The sequence below is a fragment of the Lepisma saccharinum genome, chromosome 8 (assembly GCF_977018435.1).
Source record: "Lepisma saccharinum chromosome 8, izLepSacc3.1, whole genome shotgun sequence".
Lineage (NCBI taxonomy): Eukaryota > Metazoa > Arthropoda > Insecta > Zygentoma > Lepismatidae > Lepisma > Lepisma saccharinum.
The window spans coordinates 82,041,262-82,064,720 of NC_139236.1; the positions used below are offsets into that span (position 1 = coordinate 82,041,262).

Here is a 23,459-nt window from a genome sequence, read left to right on the forward strand (position 1 = left end):
ATTGTAGAACCAGATCAAACTTTCCGCAGTTAGTAACTAGGATCTAGAGTGCTCTAAACAAGGGTTACGATGTCCTCCTTAAAAATGTTGTGGTTCACAGAGTTTCTCGGCTTATTTCGTATGTTAAGGTGACACACAAACAAACATATTTCGCCATTTTGAAAATAACGAACAATACGATATTTTTTGAACTCTCGTTTTTCGTGTAACATTGTACATATGTTTACGTGAACAGACTAACAAAAAATAATTCAATTATTCAAGAAATTCAGTTCCTTCATCATCATTGAGTTATTTTAATTTTTTTCTCTGTCCATCTAAGCAAGGGTGTTTCATTACATTGATTTAGTTAAAGCTAATAACAATACTGTTTGGATGTTACTGTACGACAATAATAGTAAAAAGAACTCACTTTGGTGCCAAGGTTTCATGTAACGTGCTTTTCCTGCAGGAAAGAGATTATGATATATGTTTAATCTTAATTAGAAGTAAAAAGTAATTGTTACATGTTGAGCCACATAATGTGCAGCCTGGTAAACCTGTCTTTCGTATTTGTGGCAAGAACTTTCACTTGCATGCACATGTAGAGTGCAGTGCGAGCAGCGGTACTGTAGGGAATGGCGGAATGGAGGTAGTGAGTGAGGAAGGAGGCTTGGTCGGTCTCGTTCCTACAACGAGATACCTTTAATTATCTGATTCGTGAGAGCTCAGTGTGGCATTGTTAACATGGCAGAAGAAACATTAGGTGGTCCCTTGAAAATTTTTTACCTCTCAACGCGAGCTGCTCCCCCCTCTCCTGTCGTGCTGCTTACTGCCCTTGAGGTGCAGAGTGCATGCGGGAAGCTCACACCGCATGGATCGCTTGCTGGCCTCCACAAGTGCACGCGAGTTTCTGACTCCAGACGTACAGTGTTTATGAAGAATCTAATTGCGCAATAAATGTTGCTTTAGCTTGATTACAATCTCTGATTAAAAATACATGAGTAATGTTGTAACTGACAGCTTGTCAGCAGGGTTGTTAAAGGTCGAGGAACTCATCATATCCAATGGGTTCTATTGGGTTCAGGAACCTTTTTTCTCGCACAATTTAAATTCGATCCAGTTGCGTTTTGTTTAATTGAAAAAAGGATCCTGGATCGTATTTAAATTGATCCGAAAAAAAGTTCCTGGACCGAATTTAAATTCAGTCTGAAAAAAGGTTCCTGGACAGAATTTAAATTCAGACTGAAAAAAAGGTTCCTGGACAGAATTTAAATTCAGTCTGAAAAAATGTTCCTGGACCGAATTTAAATTCAGTCTGGAAAAAGGTTACTGGACAGAATTTAAATTCAGTCTGAAAAAAGGTTCCTGGACCGAATTTAAATTCAGTCTGAAAAAAGGTTCCTGGACCGAATTTAAATTCAGTCTGGAAAAAGGTTCCTGGACAGAATTTAAATTCAGTCTGGAAAAACGTTCCTGGACCGAATTTAAATTCAGTCTGAAAAAAGGTTCCTGGACCGAATTTAAATTCAGTCTGGAAAAAGGTTCCTGGACCGAATTTAAATTCAGTCTGAAAAAAGGTTCCTGAATCGTATTTATATTGAGCCGGAAAAAAGGTTCCTGGACCGTAATTAAATTCAGCCGGAAAAAATGTTCTTGGACCGTATTTAAATTGATCTGGTAAAAAGGTTCCTGGACCGAATTGAAATAGCTACTTTCAGGTAAAAAATTGCTTTACGGTCCAGAAGCCATTTACGCTAGCTGATTTTCTCGTGGCACAGCAAATTGAGATGGGTCGGAAATGGAGGACTAACAGCAGTGTTCAGAACCAGAAATATCAAGTTAGGGGTAGACCAGTTGCGTGCCCAAGGAGGGGCTGGTGGGGGCCATAACCCTCTCCCGCCTTTGGCCCAGAATTTCTAAAAAATGAACGTCAAAGGCAGGAAACTATGGCAAAATGAGGGCTGACTACTAACAAAAGTATACGTAACTCCCACCCTTTCGAAAATCCTTGGCACGCCACTGGAGGGGATGTATTCTTTGGCGTCCTGATGTTTCTCGACAAAGTGTTCGCTGCATCCCCTGAATGGAACATGTCCGGATGAACGCATCCACTGCGAGAAGCAATATACGTCACTCTCTGTGCGTATGTGTGTGTGTATGTGTATGCATATTAGAGTAACAACGAGGCAGAACTCGTACACGATACGAGAGATTACAAAGTGAAATGTCGATACTAGTCGTAAGTACTTGTATTTACTTACTGGACAAATGTGCTGGATACTCTGTATGATCGAGAAGTCCATCATCTGAAATAGATGTGACACAATGGATTAATGGTAGCATATCGGATTAGCATTTTAAACAAATATTTATGCTAACAATAAACATTATTCTGTGATAAATTTTGTCTAAGTCGGTATGAACAAAGATTATGCTTTCAAGAAACCCCTACGGAAACATTATGCATGCATCCATGTGAATCTATTGTATACAGGGTGCTCGGAAATTCCCCTTACAAACTTCTAGGGCAAGTAGAGGGGACTGAGTAGACAATATTTGGAATAGGAACCCATGTCCGGAAACGTACAGTTTCCGTGCTACAACCATGACAATGTGTCGGATGTGCCTGTGTTGGTATGCAACCGGGTAGGTAGTACATGACGTCAGAAGATCACCTGATGGCACGTGACGTCTACAAATTGTTGCGTTCCACTGTTGACACAGGTGTTGATCATTGAATACAGTAGTACGTTTCTTTTTTGTTCCCTTGGCATTGTTACCAAATAAATTTGTTTGTATTATGGACTGAGTCACTTCTGTACCTTACGTAACACCTCATTTGACATGGTTGTAATAAATTATTACACTTTAGGTCATCAGGTGATATTTTGACGTCATGTACTGCCTACCCGGTTGAATACCAATACAGGCACATCCGACACATTGTCATGGTTGTAGCACGGAAACTGTACGTTTCCGGACATGGGTTCCTATTCCAAATATTGTCTACTCAGTCCCCTCTACTTGCCCTAGAAGTTTGTAAGGGGAATTTCCGAGCACTCTGTATAATTACGGAATATTGACGATACATTGACGGGTGTTCTTCCCCTTCAAGTCCCGGTCAGGATTCGAACCCGGAGAGTTCGGTACTGATATTCAAAGTCGATCACTGAAAATATTCGGCCACCGAGCACCAAAGGAATTATGGCCGTTGCAAACGGTTCAATGGTAATGAATGGTAGGGGTGGGGGTCTGCATAATTAGCAGAACCACAGACTAGGGCCTACACAATCAACCTTGCAGCAGGTCCCCAGATTTCTCTTGTCGGCCTTGGGCATAACTTAGTCTATGACTGAAATTGTACTATAAAGGAGGGTCACGATAATGTAGTTCCAGGGCCTTCACAAATATAAATAAGAGCCCATGTACAGTCAGGGACCCTTTTATGTTGTAACGCTCACAATGAAAGTCTATGAGATCGTTACAACTCAGAATTGTCCGTGACTATACATGAAACAATAAATCTAATAGTAAACAAATTGCCCATTGCTATTTCCATTCTTTTTTTAATCTACATCATATGCTGTTTTAAGAAATGACATTCTGCTGATGCGAAAACATGTTATGGAAAACAAGCAGAATGAAAATTGTGATTCTGTACAAGAAAATAATCATGTACACGAAGAGTATTAAAGATCGTTGTACTTACCGAAAGTGTTCCCATACAAGGTTTCACGTCTTCGTTGCGAAGATGGGCGTCTATAAAAACGTCGAAGTTCATTTCGATGGATTCTTGCAGCACCAAAAGTCTAACAAAACATACGCATGCATTAAATCAACTGGTATAACTTCAAATCATGATTCGGAAACCGTAGCTTATCTTGGCATTGTGTAGTAATTTGTATTTGTTATGCAAATTTTATTACAATGCCAGTTTCAGTACAACTGAGATATTTCACGTATAGTCCACGTATTACATACAGTTTTGTTTGTAATGTATTCAGCTAGATAATTTGGTAATGTGCCAAGGACTCTTCTGTTGTTGCCAATGAATAACTAGCGTGTTAATGAACTGATATGCTGTTTCGAATGCGCGGGTTCGACCCCCGTTGGAGGCACAATGCACGATCCCACTTTAAACTGTAGGTCCCATCTCGATTAGTCTATGTTAGCATATGCTGTTTCATTACTGCATATTCGTATTCTTGCTTGCCTGTTGTATTTTCTTTAAGTAAATTTATTGGCATATTATTTAAGCCAAAATGACAATTAATATTAAATTTTATCTTACCTCTTAACTTTCTTCATTAAATAAAAAATGGATAGAATTGTAGTTTTAAGTAGTACCGAAAATCACATGTGTGAGTACAGAATACATATGTAAATGTCAAACTGAGATTTTTTTTCGCGAGTTCACACGAATGCAATCACTTTTTTCCATAATTGGAATGTAAAATTTCACCTATATTAGGATTTATTTACTTACATTTTAATATTGTCTTATATTTGTACCCGCCCCTTTACATCAAATCAATAAAATTCCCGAATCCCCCTTTTATCTATCAAGAACTAATTACTTGTATGAAGTACAGTCAACATTTAAGTTAATATGAAATCTAGTTTATGTTTCCTTATTTTTCGAATTTTATCTTATTGCACACAAGATAAGCTTTTATATACTGCTTAGTATATTTCTAATTTCTGTGCACATTATATACGCAGTACATTAAGTTCTGTCATCTAACTTTTATATTTTGAATTCCTAAACATATTCTTTCTTGTAGGAACTTGATTTTAAATTTCATTATTTCCCAGTTTAAACATAAGAGATTCCTTCTAAAATGGTCCTCTTAAATGTTCTTATTTTTAATGTACGAAGTAAGCCCCCACACATTCACAATCTTGTGTATGCCATTTTTGGAGGTGATGTGGGAAGCACCACGCTCCCAGAATTGTACACATATGTGTATATTCATTAGACTGGGTGAAAACCAGAGATATTGTTGAAAATTTTAGCACCTGAAACCATCCACCTCGGGAATCAAAGCCGGGTCTCTCGTGTTGTAAGCAGATGATCTACCGCTTCTTTTTTTTCAGTATGTTTCCTCCTTTTTTATATATCTAATAATATTACAAGTTAGAAAACTTAACACGATAATTCTTGCCACATGGTACTTGCTTGTTGACGTAGTTTTTCAATCGTCTGTAGTATCTTTTTCATTACACAAATACGTGTTACTAAATTGTAATCTATATATTTTACTTTTCTAACTCATTTATCATGAACTAAAATATTCCCTAACGATTGAACTTTATTTGTTAAATGCTTTGTCCAAGCATTTAGCCACACAATGCTCCACGCCTTGTTGGGAAATTGTTGCTCTACTTTCGTCAGTTGCATATTTAGGTCAAGTTCCCGTCAGCTGCGTATGTAGGTCAAGTTCGCGTTGATAGAAGTCGTTGACTTGCAGGTTTTGTGTCGTATTTCCTGTTACCAGCCGATAAGCACATTCTACAACTGACGTTAAATGATAAGCACAGGTCTTTGGAATAGTTTCCGTGTTTACGGGCAAGGTTAAAGGAATTGTGTCCATTATTCACAGCACTTTCGCTGTGTAGCTATCTGACTATTGTACAGTGGGATCCATGAGTATTACCGTGCAAATTGTCCATGACTATTTTAATTAATTTTTCTCTTGCATCCTGTCTGTTTTTAAGTGATGGATTTTTATGTACGCCGGTGCAGAAGTTGTCAACAGCTTGCTTTGAGTTTTCTTTTAATTCTTGAAGCTCTTATTAGGTCAAATAAACTGCACGAACATGGTGATGGACAATTTGCAGGGTAATACTCATGGATCCCACTGTACGTACTGGTGTCTGGAGATTACGCATACGTGTGTTGAAGAAGTCCACTGCTTTCCACTCCATGTGCGTCAGGCCCAAAAAAATAGGTACGTAAGTATAGATCGCAATCGTATTGCGAATGTTCTTGGCAGTGGAAAAAGTGCTTCCAGAAACCAAGCTTCTGCGAAGACGTAACTACGTGTTTAAAAAGTGCACTCTTGATACAAGTGATAACCGATCCACCATGGCTCCGTTTATGAACCAATCTACAGTGAGTCACATAATTATTCGGACACACAGTAAATTTCTAACGTTTAAGAGCGGGAAGGGAGTGAAATCTGTGTACAGCGTTGAAGTTGATTTTCGTTTAAAAAATGTCATGTTTAGCACAAAATTGGAAGATAAAAAGTTAAAAAATGAACATCAGCAACAATATAACGAAGGATGAATCCCTACCGTTGCAAAAATAGTGGCACAAAATTATTCGGACACATAGTAAATGTTAACGTAAGTTTGCGATACAGTGACAATTTCGATTTACGGATTGATTGATGTATGTATACTCTGTTCATATATATTAACTCTGGTTTCCTGTAGGTTTCTATAGCAATTACGATCGCGTTTTGTTTAACAAAGTTGTGATATAAGAACATTTTCTATGTAGAAATGGGGCGAAGAGGAAAGGAAAGTTCATTTGAACAACGTCAGTTAGTGATATGGCACCACGCTAAGGGTAAAACTTACCGTGCAATTGCCTCAATGTTGAAAATTAAAAAAAAGTACAGTTGCAGATATTATTAAGCGATTTAAAGATGAAGACAGGATCGAGTCCCACGGTCATACAGGGAGACCAAGAATTTTTTCCCCCAGAGAAGAGAGAGTAATCGTGGGGAAAATTTAAAAAAAAACAAAGATGAGTGCTTCAATGGTGTGTGCTGAGGTAGCTGAGGAATGTGGAAAGCATAGTCATCCTTATTGATTGATTGATTTAGTTTATTTTACTTCGCGTTTTGTGCCTCTTGGCTAATTTGCGAAGATGGGGATGAGTGATGAAATGATGAAATTGATGAATGGACATTCACAAACAACCAAGCCCGACCGGGATTCGAACCCGGGACCCTTGGCGTCGCAGCGCGATGTGCTAACCACTTTTTTTTTTTTTTTTTAAATTTTACACCTTGCAGTTCAGCCGCCACATCTGTCGCAAAAAAATTGTTCCTCTGTGATCTCTGATTTGTACCTGATGGGGCATATATATTGCATATCCAAACATTTGCCACTTTCGCACATATAATTCTCCCATTAGGGTGACACACAACGTTAGTGATGGGCACCGTATTTTTCACGAGAAGCGCAGTCCCCGTTGCTTGACAATTTGCATTATTATATACTACTATAGATGGGGGCAGTTCAAAATTTATCACTTCAACTTCCTGTAGAAAGGCTATATCGAGAGACGACTGGCTAAAAAAGTCACCCAGCGCCTCTTGTTTATTTCTGTTTTGAAGTTTGTTAATGTTAATTGTGCCTATTCGGAGTGTTGTAAACATATCTATTGTAATCGTTCTACATGTTATCAGGGACGCTGTATCCCCCTTATTGCCAAGGCTCTCCTTGTAACCATTATACCCGACATTTACACCACAATACAATAAGACCAATAGATGACAAAAGTACCACATCAAGGAAATGGAACAGAGTGGTACAAATCGTTGATCTTCTTTACAAAAAAGAAGAAACTTATATATACAAAAAAAATATATATATACTCGATCACTCTATCATACCTATCAGTCCCCTATCAAAAGCCCTTCTTATAACCACAATCCTTACACTCTTTCAAAAATTACTTAAACCTCCTCAACATTACTACTCTGTCCACGAAATCAGTTTGTGGAAAATTTAGTACTATTAACACTGTTACCTTTAGGTACATTTCCTAATTTTTTTTCTAACTAACCTGTTTATAATCATGGATAGTGTTGTCAGTATCCACTCCACACTCGCGAAGAAATATTATAGAATGTACACCTGCAGTATTTTTCTTCTTTTTTTCCTATGACGCACACGACAAATCACTTTGGATACTACACTAGGGGTGTTCACTCCTTCCTTTCTTCTGTTAGTGCAGATACCCATGGACGTGGACTCAGGACTCCCCAGATACCTGTGGATGTTGAGGCAGAGCTCCCCCTGGTTTTTTCTTCTTGCTTATTGGCGGGACGAATCGTGGTCTGGATCGCTTGTGTCTTGAAGAGCGTCGTTGTCCTTTATCCGTGTTAATTGCCGGAAATTCATCCTCTGTTTTCGATTCCTCCCCGGATCCACCTTCTGTGCCGGTTTCTACTGTCTGGAATTCTATCTTCTTGTCTGCTTCATTTCCGAGTTGTGAGGGAATTCCTGAGGTGTGTTGTACCTTGTCAGGTCCATCTAGTGTTGTTAAGGGGTTGGAGTTGGAGCTGGAAGGTTGGCTACTCTCTTCATTTTCACCTACACTTTCACCTTGTTGTTCGTTGTGTATTTTGTCTTTTTCGGTGCTCTTCTTTTGGCTTGGGTCGTTTGGTGTTAACTGTGTTTGACGCTCTGGATCCGTAGCGGGTGTCTCTGTTGTTTCATTCGTGAAATGGGGGTTGGATCTATGGCAATTGACCTCTTCCATTGATGTTGTATTCGAGTTTTGGGGTATTGTCAGTACTGGAAGTACTGTAGGTTGGGATACCATAGGGGTCGTTCCAGTGGTCAAATTAACAGGGACTCGTCCAGTTCTATTAACACGGGGTCGTCGCGAGGGGCATTCTGAGAAGTTATGTCCCTCCAAATCACACCCACTACACGTACGTACTTGACCAGAATAAGTTACCCAGTACCTGTCTCCTTGTATAGTAATGTACGAAGGGATTGCTTTCCGCAGGGCCATTTTAAACACAATGCGCCCCGTTCGTGTTCTATAAATATGTTCTTCTGAATACTTCTCTTCCTTTACGTTCAGCACTTCACCGTATTCACTAATTACATTACGAATCGCATCGTGGCTTAATTCGTCTGGCACTACATGCACACTTACAAAAACACTCTGCTGGTCCGCCCATTCCACATCTATTTTATGCCGTCCGTCTGCATCATAATAGGGCACTTCAGCTCCATAATCATTTAATAATCGCTCACCCACAACTTTCGTTACAAATTTCACAAATACACAGTTTCGATAGTAATCAATTTCAAAACTTTGAACTTGATTCGATGTCACACCGTACGTGGTATGAAACCACTTATGTAAATCCAGCGAAGTAGGTCTAGATTTTACACTACGAAAAATAAATTTCAACGTATTTTGTCTCTGTACCGGCATGTTTGTCTTCCTTCTAGTCTTTCTCACTTAGCATGTACGTACTACAAAACAGTGCTTGCTCAATTCAACTCAAGAGTATTTTGCCTTACCTGCCACACGGAAAACAGCGAACGCGAAAACACGATCTGCACGCGGCCGCGTGTGCAGCTAGACTGACCACTCGGCCACAGGGTCGGGCGCATCCTGAAACTATACGAAGAGTGCTCAGAAGGGCAAACTATCATGGCCGTGTAGCCAGGAGAAAGCCATTTGTAAGTAAGCCAAACAGGACAAAAAGACTGGTGTTCGCAAAGGAACAGTTAGGAAAGGATCAGACATGGTGGAATCGGGTAATTTTCACTGACGAGAGTAAATTCAATATTTCTGAGCCAGATGGGAGGGCAACAGTGTGGCGTAAACCAAATGAGGAGCTCCGAGGGAAAAATTTGCAAGCAACAGTGAAGCACGGGGTTGGTCACGTAATGGTTTGGGGCTGCATGTCGGCCCAAGGCGTTGGTAAATTGGCTTTCATCGAACAGACAATGGACAGGTACCATTACCTTGACATTCTGAAGTCAAATCTAAAGACTAATGCTGAAACGATGGGCATTCTTTGTAACTTTATGTTTTATGAAGATAATGACCCGAAGCACACTTCCCGCGTAGTACAAGAATGGTTATTGCACAACTGCCCAAAAGTACTCCATCCTCCACCGCAGTCTCCAGACTTGAACGTCATTGAGCACCTCTGGTGTAAGTTGGAAAAATAAGTGAGGAAAACACCTATAACCTCAAAGGCAGACCTCAAGGAGAGACTTCAACATGAATGGGCCAACATATCGCCAGTGTACACCAGAAAATTGGTAGAAAGTATGCCAAATCGTTTATCCGAGGTGTTAAAAATGAAAGGGATGCCTACCAGATACTGACATTTCTGTTCGTTGCTTTTCAAGCGTGTTTTCCTGTTTCTCCTTCCATGTGTCCGAATAATTTTGTTTAACCCACAAAATTGTTTGTTTTGTTTAATGAAAATATTTACTAATATATTATATTAAACATAATTGAAGATAATTAACAGTATGCTCATATTGTGTTTTGTTTGTTAAATAAATATTAAACATTTATCATCGTATTATATCACTATTACGTCAGTAAATATTCAGAAATCGTATCTGTCCGAATAATTATGTGACTCACCTTATATGAATTTTCACAATGATCTTAAGCTCCAAGAAGAAAACAGAACATATCGGCTTAATTTAAAATATGAAAGCCATATTTGTATTTCGAAAACTAACACCAGAAAAAAATAACACAATCCAAACAATCACTGAGTGGCGGCGATTAGGGGGGCGAGGGGGGCCGTTGCCCACCACTTTTAGCCTCTTTTGCCCCTGCACTATGCTAAACCTTATCTACAAAGGGAAATAAACTGTCTTTGCCCCCCCTGGTTTTGTAACCCAATCGCCGCCACTGAGTCTATCATTGTGCACAAATCTTGTTCCCTACCTGTAGAACGTATAAAACAGAAAATAGTATTGAAATCCTCATTTCAACACTGAAGTTTTCAAACTGGAATTGTCAAGGTTCGTTCTACGATGTCCTTACATAATTGAGTGCTGTTTTTCGTTAGATTTACAAATGTTATTTCAAAAACAAAAGAACACTGGTAAGCTTTACGTTTTCTATGGAGACGTTTTGTAAACTTGTTCCAATAATAGTGCATTGAAGTGATAATTGTTGTAGACTCAGTAGTATTTCTCGATCTTGTAGCCACGAAAATTAGAAGCAGTAACTACTTATGCGCATTTTCGTGCTCTGGAAAATCGTGTAGGATAGTTGTATGGTGAGAAATTAATCTGGAATCATTCACATTTCTTTCCAGATTAAGTTACAATGGATGTATCAGAAATAAACCATTAGTAATGCTTTTTATACTGAAAAAAATGATTGTTTTACGATCTCTAATATTTCAGTATGTCACTAATAATTCAAACCTACACATTTTAATTCTGTTTTTCACCTTTCTTGTTTCCACAATCTTAGCAGTTGCCGTAGAACGTACTGTAGAAATTTAACAACATAACAGTTAATTTGTATAAACCGGACGCACTTGTGGGGTTACCTGTTTTGTGTTGTGGATAGAATGAGTAGTAAACGTGGCTTGAATATCTGAATCGAACAATGAACACAAATACTCATATCCTGTTTCTAACACATGGCGTTACGAAATCGACTCTCGTCCTTGGAAGTTATCGGGTTCAAATTCCGACCTAGTCATGGATGTTCTTGGTGCGTGTACCTTCATTAATTTCATTGTTCTTCTCATCGTTGCGATTAGCCAAGAGTAGAAGAAAAGCGACGCTAAAGAACAAAAATCAATCAAATAATTTATAAATTTACAAAAAATGAATTGATTGATTCGTATTTGTGCCACGTCTGGCTAATCGCGAAGATGGTGATGAGTGATATGATGAAATCGATGAAGTGACACTCACAAATACCCATCCTCTGGCCGGGATTCGAACCCGGAACCTCTGAAAGAAACGTGAAATTTGTATTGATATTATTAATAAACAGAGTGAAATGGTTAACATTTTGCTCTGTTGGGATTTACAGAGCTGTCCTGTCATGGCTCTATGAGCGTTCCACAATTGGCAGAAGTGGGGTACGGTTGGTGGACTACTACGTGATCCTCCCAGGTAGATTCAAGGGATCCGCTGACCAACGACAGGTGCGGTCCTCCATTCATATTGGGGGTTAGGCGTAGAGCTGACAACTCTGCACTGTAAAAAGACATGCCAAGAAACAGCAATATGAGGCCGTGGATGTTCCCAAGGTAAAATATTCCGGAGGTAAAATAGTCCCCCATTCGGATCTCCGGGCGGGGACTACTTTGGGAGGTCCCTGGACTAAGGATAAGATCTAAATTAAGAATAAGGATATTAAATTAGGCACCTGGAATGTTCTGAGCCTTTACCGGCCTGGGGCATTTCAGTGTACAGTTAATGAGATAGTTAAAATATAACACCATTAAGCCTTGTTTCCATGATTATGAAAAACTAAATATGCTGACCAAGGCAGTAATTTATTTTATTAAAAACATAAACTAAAACGTTGAAACGTTACGTTTTAGTTTATGTTTTTAATAAAATAAATTACTGCCTTGGTCAGCATATTTAGTTTTTGAGATAGTTAAGTATAAATTAGATGTAGTAGCTGTCCAGGAAGTTAGGTGGTCAGGAGAAGGGAATTGTAAAACTAAAACTTATACTTTTTCCTATGGTGGTACTGAAAATCATAATTTTGGAACAGGCTTTTTCATAAATAATAAGATTACCTCAGCCCTTAAAACAGTAGAATTTATTAATGATAGGATATCATATGCAGTTTTACAGGGTAGATGGTGTAAAATTATTTTAATAAACATACATGCACCAACGGAAGATAAAGATGATAATACTAAAGATGATTTTTATGCAGAGTTAGAACAGGTCTTTGATAAATTTTCCCATTATGTTATGAAAATTCTGTTAGGTGATTGTAATGCACAGATTGGTAAAGAAGAGACATTTAAACCCACGATTGGTAAAGAAAGTCTTCATGAATTAAGTAATGATAATGGTATAAGATTGATTACTTTTGCAACCTCAAAGAATTTAATTGTGAAAAGTACCACTTTTAAACATAAAGATATCCATAAATATACCTGGTCTTCTTCAGATGGTAAAACTCATAATCAGATAGATCATATTCTCATTGATAAGAGAAGGCATACTAGTATAATTGACATTCGTACACATAGAGGTGCTGACTGTGCCAGTGACCATTATTTAGTAATTGCTAAATTAAGAGAAAGACTCTCAGTGATAAATCATAAGCAACAAAATCAAAAATTATAAAATTTGATACAGGAAAGTTTACTGATGAAAGAATTAAGAAAGATTACCAAATTAAACTGTCAAATAGATTTGATGTTTTGCAGGATTTAAATGATGATGAAAATATAAATGAAACAGACGTAAATAAGAATTGGGAGCACATACGTAATGCTATAGAATCAGCAGCTAAAGGAAGTATAGGATACCACAAACCAAGAAAAAGTAAGCCATGGTTTGATAACGAATGTCATAATCTAATAGAAATAAGAAATCAGGCTAGACTTATGTGGTTAAATAACTCTGATGATACAAATCTAAGCAATTATAATAGAATTAAGCGAGAAGTTAACTGCACGTTTAGAAGTAAAAAAAGAGATTACTTGAAAAGTAAAATGAACGAAATTGAAACAAGCAGCAAAAACAAAAACATCAGAGATTTATATAAAGGTGTAAATGAATTTAGAAAGGGGTGGCAACCTAAAGTAAACTTGATAAAAGATAAAGACGGTGATTTTTTGGCCGATCCAAGCGATATTTTAAATAGATGGAAGAACTACTTTAATGACCTCTTAAATGTTCATGTAGGAGAGAAATCAGAAGTAAATGAATTACACACAGCAGAACCTATAGTTCCAGAACCTAACTTGACTGAAGTTAAATATGCTATTAAAAGGCTAAATAATAACAAAGCACCTGGCATTGATTTAATACCAGCTGAGTTAATTAAATATGGTGGAAATTCGTTAATATGTCAAATTCATAAATTAATTTGTTTAATATGGAATAAAGAAGAAATCCCTCAACAGTGGAAAGAATCCATAATTGTTCCTGTGTTTAAAAAAGGTGATAAAATGAACTGCAATAATTACCGTGGAATTTCTCTACTCTCAACAACATATAATATAATATCTAACATTCTTTTAACAAGACTAACCCCATATGCTAATGAAATTATAGGTGACTATCAATGTGGATTTAAACGTAACAGATCAACTACAGATCAATTTTTTTCTCATCAGACAGACACTTGAGAAAAAGTGGGAATATAATCAAGGTGTCCATCAGCTATTCATCGATTTCAGGAAAGCATATGATTCAGTCATAAGAAATAAAGTATATAATATATTAGTCGAGTTTGGAATACCTAAGAAGCTTGTTAACATGATAAAAGTATGCACCAGTGAAACAGAAAGTAAAATTCGTGTGGGTATTAATGTGTCTGACAAATTTACAATTCATGATGGGTTAAAACAAGGAGAAGCACTATCTCCATTGCTCTTTAATTTTGCCTTAGAATATGCTGTTAGGAAGGTAAAAGAAACTAAAGAAGGACTAAAATGAAACGGTGTGACTCAGTTGTTAGCATATGCAGATGATGAAGACTTATTAGGGGATGATATAAATACAATTAAGAATAATGCTAAAATATTTTTCAAAGCAACTAAAGTGACAGGTTTGGAAGTTAGCAAAGATAAAACTAAATATATGTTTACAGACCGAAACCAAGTGTTAGGTAATAATCAAAATCTAATTATTGATATCAATTCGTTTGAACCATTTTCCATATTCAAGTACTTAGGAGTAATATTAACAAATGAAAATTATATTAAAGAGGAAATAAAAAGTAGGCTTAATTAAGGAAATGCATGTTATTTTTCTCTTCATAAACTTTTGTCTTCTCGTTTAATATCTAAGAAACTAAAAGTTAAAATATAAAAAACAGTAATTTTGCCTGTATTATTATATGGATGTGAAACTTGGTCCCTTGCATTGAAAGAGGAATATGAATTGAGAGTATTTGAAAATAAGATCCTTAGGAAAATATTTGGACCTAAAAGGGATGAGGAGACAGGTGAGTGGACAAGTTTACATAATTTAGAAGTACATAATTTGTATTAATGTCCAGATATTATTAGAATGATTAAATCCAGAAGACTTAGGTGGGCAGGCCATGTGGCACGAATGGGAGAGGAAGGAAGAGTTTACAGGATTCTTGTTGGGAAACCTGATGGTAAGAGACCAGTAGGAAGGCCGAGACGAAGATGGAGGGATAACGTTGAGATGGACCTAAAGGAAATCGTTAGGGATGGAAGAGAGTATATAGATCTTGCTCAGGATAGGGACAGATGGAAGGCCTGTGTTGCTGCAGCCATGAACCTTCGGGTTTAAGAAGGCTAGAGAGTTAGTTAGATTTTAGGTAGTTATTATTAATAATTTTCGAAACAAATTAAACGATAATACCGTTGAATGAAATTACATAACCTTGCAAAGTAATACACAAAGTTTATATATATTTTGTCTATTATGAACAGTGACGCGAATTAGGCTGTGTGTTGCAAGTGAGTCATTCCATATGAAATCAACACAGCCCACAACCTGACCATCTCCGATTTTCATAAAATTTGGGGAGTTGAAACTATGAATGGAACTTAGTAACTATGAAAATTTTTAGTTTCATGCGTCTTGTAATCGTTAAATTATTCAAGGCCAAAGTTAGCACAAATTGACCTTTTTGAGCCCGCTTAGCTATACTAAATCTGCTGTAACTCCGCACCTATTTCGCTTAGGAAGCTCAAATAAAGCTTATTGTACAGGGAATTGAACAAGCCTTCCAGTGATATATAACAAGCCTACCTTTGGATAAAAATATAATTTTGTCACGTGACTTTGACCTGTGATCTTGAATATCTCAAAACATGTCATCACCAAAAATCGTGAAAAAATATATATTTCGTCCCTCATGCCATACTCTAAAACATATCAAAAAATCATTCTGGGACTGCAATGGGATCAGAAGATACAAAATAATATGTGTAACTATGTGACTGATAAAAGCCCCATTATATGAACTATGACGAGTCAAATGTCCCTTAACACCACCTACAAAATGTAAAGAAGTTATCCTGGGTATAATTGGTCATGAAAGAAATAGGTTAGGCACAGGGTGTGTCAAGCGTGTGTGCGTCAAGCGAAGGTTCGGCATATTGTTGACCGCCATATTGAATTCAACGCAAAAATTTCAAAGGAAAGGGGGTGATGTGATATATCAAATCAGGCTAGAATTTCACGAGAAATGAAGTGACGAAGGTTTTTAAAACGTATCTTTAGCCAGCAAAAAGTTATACGCACTCACATAGAACATTTGGCAATGTAGCAGGTGCAACAACATCGCAAGCAGCAACTATGCCTTCTCTCAGATGGTAAATATCACGGACTTTTAGGGCATGCACCATTCTCTTCAAATGTTTCTGAAGGTAAAAATCCTACTAAGATGTTAGATCTGGGCAATGTGCAGGCCTTATAATAGATCTCTGTCTGCCCATCAATCTACCTAGAACTTTACCATGAAGAAATTGCCACAATGTCCACATAGTGTGGTCACACTCTGTCCTGTTTCAAAACTCTGGAAAAGTGCCATATCCCGTAAGCTAGGATGAAAAACCTGTTCACTTAACAAATCCAAGAAGCCCTCACCATTTAAGGTTTCGTTGCTGAATATGGACCCACCATTCCAGTTCTCCATACACTATACCACATCATTAGCTTACAAGCAACAACCATTCGGCTGGGAAAATGACAGGTATTGCATATTATTTTTATTAACTTCACCGTGAACATAAACATTAGCCTCGTCACTGAAGAATTTTTCATTCCAAAGGAAGTGTCACGTAATTGCTTGAGATACTTTTCCCAATATTCTTCACCATTCAACTATTTGGTGAATGTCGCTGATTAAAATCATATGCAATGGTGCGTATACTTCTTTCTCTCCCGAGATGTCAGCGTGATCTCGATGAGTTCCTAACACGTTGGGAGCATTCCAATGCTTTGTTTTTAACACCTCGAAAAGGAGAAAATGGTTACAAGCATACAGTAATAACTTTTTGCTGGTTAAATATATGTTGGATAAACCTTCGTCACTTCATTTCTCGTGAAATTCTAGCCTGATTTGATATATCACATCACCCCCTTTCCTTTGAAATTTTTGCGTTGAATTCAATATGGCGGTCAACAATATGCCGAACCTTCGCTTGACACACACACGCTTGATACACCCTGTGACTAACCTATTTCTTTCATGACCAATTATACCCAGGATAACTCCTTTTCATTTTGTAGGTGGTGTTAAGGGACATTTGACTCGTCATAGTTCATATAATGGGGTTTTTATCAGTCACATAGTTACACATATTATTTTGTATCTTCTGATCTCATTGCTGTCCCAGAATGATTTTTTGATATGTTTTAGAGTATGGCATGAGGGACGAAATATATATTTTTTCACGATTTTTGGTGATGACATATTTTGAGCTATTCAAGGTCACAGGTCAAGGTCACGTAACAAAATTATATTTTTATCCAAAGGTAGGCTTGTTATATATCAGTAGAGAGCTTGTTCAATTCCCTGTACAATAAGCTTTATTTGAGCTTCCTAGGCGAAATAGGGGCGGAGTTACAGCAGATTTAGTATAGCTAAGTGGGCTCAAAAAGGGCAATTTATGCTAACTTTGACCTTGAATAATTTAACAATTACAAGACGCACGAAACTAAAAACTTTCATAGTTACTAAGTTCCATTCATAGTTTCAACTCCGCAAATTTCATGAAAATCGGAGATGGTCAGGTTGGAAATTGCACATATCTGTGTTCATTTGACATGGAATGACTCAAGTGCCACTTCCAGATGCAATTTTAGAAACTCGATTCATATTCCTTCCTAATTCGTTTGAATTTCGTAAATCCAAAGAAAACAACGATGAAGTTAACGATTAGTAATTTTGAAATAGTAAATAATTACGTGCATTGTAATCTGTAAATCTAAAATGCAACATTAGTTACAATGTTTGTAAAATAATAACTGTTGTTGTTGAAAATTATACTTTATTGACATAAATATTTTGTTACAGTGCAAATTAGTAGAACCTAGCTCCACTTTACTGCCAATGAGTTTATCAAACATAATGTACGTGAATAACCTAGTTGAAATACATATGTGCAAGCTATAATGGTAAACGTGAGAATTTAATTTACTGATCCAGTTTTCACCTGTTATTTATGAATACATGTTATATTTAGTAAGAGTTACCGAGTAATATTCTACAAATGATTACACTGTTTCTGTAAAAATTGTTACCGTAAATGCTATATATAATACATAATTCTGGAATAATTTGCAATTGTAATCAAATTGCCTGCCATGTCTTAGCTTTCCTTTAACCTCGAAAAATTCTGAAGTCTCAAAATACTCCTCTTCCAACTTCATCTTGTCCATTGTGTCTAGATAGAAGTAAAAAAGAAAAATATATATATTCAGCCAAAAATGTACATTTTTCATTATAAGTAAATATTATATGTGTCTGCATTCAGGTGGAATTTTTGCCTGAATGCTAGAAATTATTGTAAAAACGTTGAAATTCTGAAATTTATAATCCTACCTTCTCTCTGTACATTGTGACTTGGTATTTACTGTTAATGCGTTGTTTATCTGTGAAATGTATTACTCTTAGCACATGATTCATCAAGAACGTTAAATTAATTCTAATTCTTCAAACACATTTATAAAGAAAAATATTTACTTAATCTTGGCTTATTATACAGACTGGTTGAAAAGAAGATTACTGAAATACTAATATTTTCGGTCCTTTCCTTTGGCCACCCTGCATGGGCGTATTAAAGGGGGGTGGGTCCAACGGGTCCAAACTCGCCCGTTTGGTTCAGTAAAATTACCAGAGTACCTGTTCTATCCGCTTGTTCATAAATATTTCTTCGGTCTTATTTTTTCCCCCTAAATTAGAGACGTATAGGACGGGAAGGGAATTACGTAATTCCACACATCAGATGGGACTGCAGACCAAATATCTGCAATTTCCTGATAGTTACAAAATTTCTGCGATAAGAAAATACATTGGGACTGTCAAATCAGTTATCATTTTTCCCCTCGAGTCTTCTTAGAGGAATTTGGTTTTTAAATACGCAGTGCAAGAAAACCAGGGGCACACCGTAATATTCTCAAGTTGTTTGACACAAGATGGACGGAATAGAATCAATACTAAGGAGCGTGACTTATGGGATTATATTCACTAATTGTAGAAACGGTCAACACATTGCAAAATTACAACAACTTATTCCAAAAATTCATTCATTGGGGCAGTGTGTCAAAATGTTGGATGGCCTGGTTGATAGATTGAATTTTGATAGCCTCATCATACCTAGGCCTGATATATGTCCCGGATATTCCGGGACAATCCCGGAATGATATTATTTGTCCTGGTATTCTGAATAGTTTCTTCTGGATACACAAATGTCCTGGAATCGGGTGGAAAGAAGAAATGATTAAGACTATACTTTCCTCAACTTTTTTTATATTTAAATGCGTAATATTAAAATGCTCATTTTACTAAGCAATCTAACTGTACATTGAACCGCTCCCTCTCGATAATTCAAGAGTTATCGAGTTACAAGAAGATGCTGCGAAGATATTTGACTTCACGATAGCGCCGCCGCCAGCTAGCAGCACTGAATTTCAGTTGCAAATCTCGTCCATTTGCATAGTAAGCTGTTTACTGTAAACAGTCAGTGCTTGGGTGCCCGCACTGTTCAGTCCGCAGTTTCAAAATAATGTTTCGACATTGTGAGGTAGCAGCTTAGTTCATTATGGCACCGAAAAGAAATTGCAAGTTTGCTTATATACTTCGAAGTGGATTTCTGTTTTTTTCTTTAAGACGTATAAAAAATATAACAATGGATATGTACATACACTCAACTTTGTCGGGTCCAGAAAAAAAAACCCCACCTCTCACCAACAAGCTTCCGGTCAGCAGTGTCCCGGATTTTCACTTATGAAATATAGCAACCCTAATCATACCAAAAGTCCCCCCCCCCTTAACGTGAACTATATATACGCCACTGTATTTCTAATAAGCTCATGAAAGCTGAAAAATATGAAATGAGGTTAAAAAAACAATTTTGCGTTCTGAAATTGAATGTATTTTGAAGTTTGGATGACGTAATGTTTACGAGCGATAGTGTGTTTCTGTATCCGTAAGAAAGTACAAAATATTTAGATCTCATGTTTAAAGTATTGAAACTTTATAATTACCCATTATTGGACAGTATACTAATTTTAGGACACTATATTTATACATAAAACATCAATAATGTTATATTCATTTTCCATGAAGATTTGAATTAGGAAAAAATTTACATAAATATAGTAACTCTGCATGCGAATGAGGAGGTTTGACCTTTCAATATCTCAAATATTATAATAGACTAAAGTTCTAATTTAACTGAAATGTAAATCCATGTCTGAACTGAAGCTTGTATTAGCCATAAGTAAGTTAAGAAATCATAAAATTGCTTAGTACCGGGTGGCCAGAATTAAAGTTACGCCACATTTCAACCTGCTGGCGGAAAATCGAACTTTTTTTATCGCCATCCTCTTCCCCATGGTCTGCATAGTGGATTCACCAAATGTCAGATTTTACGGTGCCTCAAACAGGCTACAGAGGGCTCTGATTTGGGTAACTTTAATAATGGCCACTCGGTATATACATGTGATCAGGAATTTTGTGCTTTTCTACGCTCATTTACTTTTAGCAATATTGTTTACTTGTATATTTGTACACTTTGATAATAATAACTGACTTGAAATTAGTGCCGGATCTATGTATCTTGCCCCCCCCACCCCAAGGCCAAAGGCCTCCCTTTACCTACCTAGCTTTACACCCTCCCACACACACATATGTATACAATGTATGTGTGGTGTGTGTGTGTGTGTAATAGGTTAGGCTTAGGGATCCACATTTGTGTGTACCAAGCGGACGTCCACCATATTGAATTCAACTCAATTTTTTAAAATGGGAAGGGGGTGATGATATATATATATATATATATATATATATATATATATATTGGCGCAAAAGTCATCACCTGGTTTTCTTAGCCTATAGCTTGCGTATTAAATTAAACAAAGTAGGTGGTTTTGTGTTAAACTTTCATTGATACTTGTAAGTTTCATGTCCTCAATTTTTAAAGATAACATCCAATAAATGAGCACCATTCGAATTGATGCAAATTTGGGCTCTTTCTATTGCATTTTCCATGGTGTTGGAAATATGCGGGGAAATATTTTCAATTTCATGCTGAATGTTGTCCTTTAGTTGCTGTAACGTCTCTGGCTTATTCACATAAACCAATGACTTCAAATATCCTCAAAGGAAAATATCTGGAGCGGTCAAATCGGGGAACCTGGCCGTCCATGGCAAATCCCCAAAACGGGATATTACTCTGCCCGGAAAAGTCTCACGCGAAATTGTCACAATTTTTCCACATTCTTGTGGGGTATACTTACTCATTTTCGCACACAATAAATTTCGTGAGTATCTTATATTTAACTGACAACACACTACTGATATAAACAACAAGATGTCAAAAAAAGGTGAGTTCAAATAGCTTGATGACTTTTGCGCCACCCTTTATATATGACACTGTTTTCTCACACCTGGAAAATGATGCATTTGTTACATTTGATTGAAGATAGGTTGAAGAAACCTTCACCACTGCATTTCTCGTGAAATTCTAGCCTGATTTCATTCTAGTCTGACTGCCACGCGGGAAACCCGGCTTTGTCCCCGCAAAAATAATAATAATAATAATTAAAAAAATCGCTCAGCCTCAAATCAAATGTTGCCGGGGGAGGGGTTAAATGCGGCTGCAGTATGGTGCTCATCACATCACCTCGAAGATGGTCGAAATCGATAATATGTTGGGCCCTATCTCTACATACCCTAAATGTGTCTTAATGGCACGGCGCCATGAACAGGGAACTTTGCCTTTACTTGTACATGTATTCGTTTCTGTACCCCTGAGTAACTACGTTTTTTTTTACATACGCAATTACGAACCCTCTACTATGTCAATGGCTGAGGGTCCCCTACAGACTTCCTTGTCTCCGGACCCCCCCCCCCCCCACACCGCACTGCGGGGTATTGCGGCTTGTAGATCCGTCACTGCTTGAAATAGTGACTTGATCTTGTTACAATAGTTTTATTAACGGGATGCGATATTATAACTCGGTAATTTTATTGCGTTTTGTTTGCATCGTGCTTAAACTTCGTGGGTTCGTACTTTTCCATGTACCTACGGTGAGTCACATAATTATTCGGACAGATAAGATTTCTGAATATTTACTGACGTAGTCGTGATATAATACGATGATAAATGTTTAATATTTATTTAACAAACAAAACACAATATGAGCACACTGTTAATTATCTTCAATTATGTTTAATATAATATATTAGTAAAATATTTTCATTAAACAAAACAAACATTTCTTGTGGGTTAAACAAAATTATTCGGACACATGGAAGGAGAAACAGGAAAACACGCTTGAAAAGCAACGAACAGAAATGTCAGTATCTGGTAGGCATTCCTTTCATTTTTAACACCTCGGATAAACGATTTGGCATACTTTCTACCAATTTTCTGGTGTACACTGGCGATATGTTGGCCCATTCATGTTGAAGTCTCTCCTTGAGGTCTGCCTTCGAGGTTATAGGTGTTTTCCTCACTTATTTTTCCAACTTACACCAGAGGTGCTCAATGACGTTCAAGTCTGGAGACTGCGGTGGAGGATGGAGCACTTTTGGGCATTTGCGCAATAACCATTCTTGCACTACGCGGGAAGTGTGCTTCGGGTCATTATCTTGATAAAACATAAAGTTACAAAGAATGCCCATCATTTCAGCACCAGTCTTTAGATTTGACTTCAGAATGTCAAGGTAACGGTACCTGTCCATTGTCTGTTCGATGAAAGCCAATTTACCAACGCCTTGGGCCGACATGCAGCCCCAAACCATTACGTGACCACCCCCGTGCTTCACTGTTGCTTGCAAATTTTTCCCTCGGAGCTCCTCATTTGGTTTACGCCACACTGTTACCCTCCCATCTGACTCACAAATATTGAATTTACTCTCGTCAGTGAAAATTACCCGATTCCACCATGTCTGATCCTTTCCTAAGTGTTCCTTTGCGAACACCAGTCTTTTTGTCCTGTTTGGCTTACTTACAAATGGCTTTCTCCTGGCTACACGGCCATGATAGTTTGCCCTTCTGAGCACTCTTCGTATAGTTTCAGGATGACTATGCTTTCCACACTCCTCAGCTACCTCAGCACACACCATTGGAGCACTCATCTTTGTTTTTTTTTTAAATTTTCCTCACGATTACTGTCTCTTCTCTGGGGGAAAAAATTCTTAGTCTCCCTGTATGACCGTGGGACTCGATCCTGTCTTCATCTTTAAATCGCTTAATAATATCTGCAACTGTACTTTTTTCATTTTCAACATTGAGGCAATTGCACGGTAAGTTTTACCCTTAGCGTGGTGCCATATCACTAACTGACGTTGTTCAAATGAAATT

General features: G+C 37.3%; 2 protein-coding genes across 10 annotated transcripts in view; both read right to left on the minus strand.

Annotated features, from left to right (window-relative positions):
- The window catches only part of LOC145991588 (uncharacterized), a 63,055-nt gene extending 52,271 nt beyond the window's left edge, over positions 1 to 10,784 (minus strand). For 5 of the 9 annotated variants that reach the window (XM_083127647.1, XM_083127646.1, XM_083127642.1 and 2 more), the window contains exons 1-3: positions 10,664 to 10,784; positions 3,692 to 3,791; positions 2,244 to 2,288 (exon numbers count right to left, since the gene is read on the minus strand). In XM_083127647.1, the coding sequence (XP_082983773.1) occupies positions 2,244 to 2,288; positions 3,692 to 3,791; positions 10,664 to 10,705 (187 nt within the window). In that variant the 5' untranslated portion in view covers positions 10,706 to 10,784. Of the gene's footprint in view, positions 1 to 412; positions 446 to 2,243; positions 2,289 to 3,691; positions 3,792 to 10,663 lie in introns of all 9 variants that reach the window. The other 4 variants (XM_083127645.1, XM_083127643.1, XM_083127641.1 and 1 more) reach the window with 1 other exon arrangement.
- A 7,125-nt stretch (positions 10,785 to 17,909) lies between these two features.
- LOC145991590 (uncharacterized) overlaps positions 17,910 to 23,459 on the minus strand; it is a 30,481-nt gene continuing 24,931 nt past the window's right edge. Inside the window, exon 14 of the mRNA XM_083127649.1 lies at positions 17,910 to 18,311. The gene's annotated coding sequence lies outside the window, so the exon portion shown is untranslated. The remainder of the gene's footprint in view (positions 18,312 to 23,459) is intronic.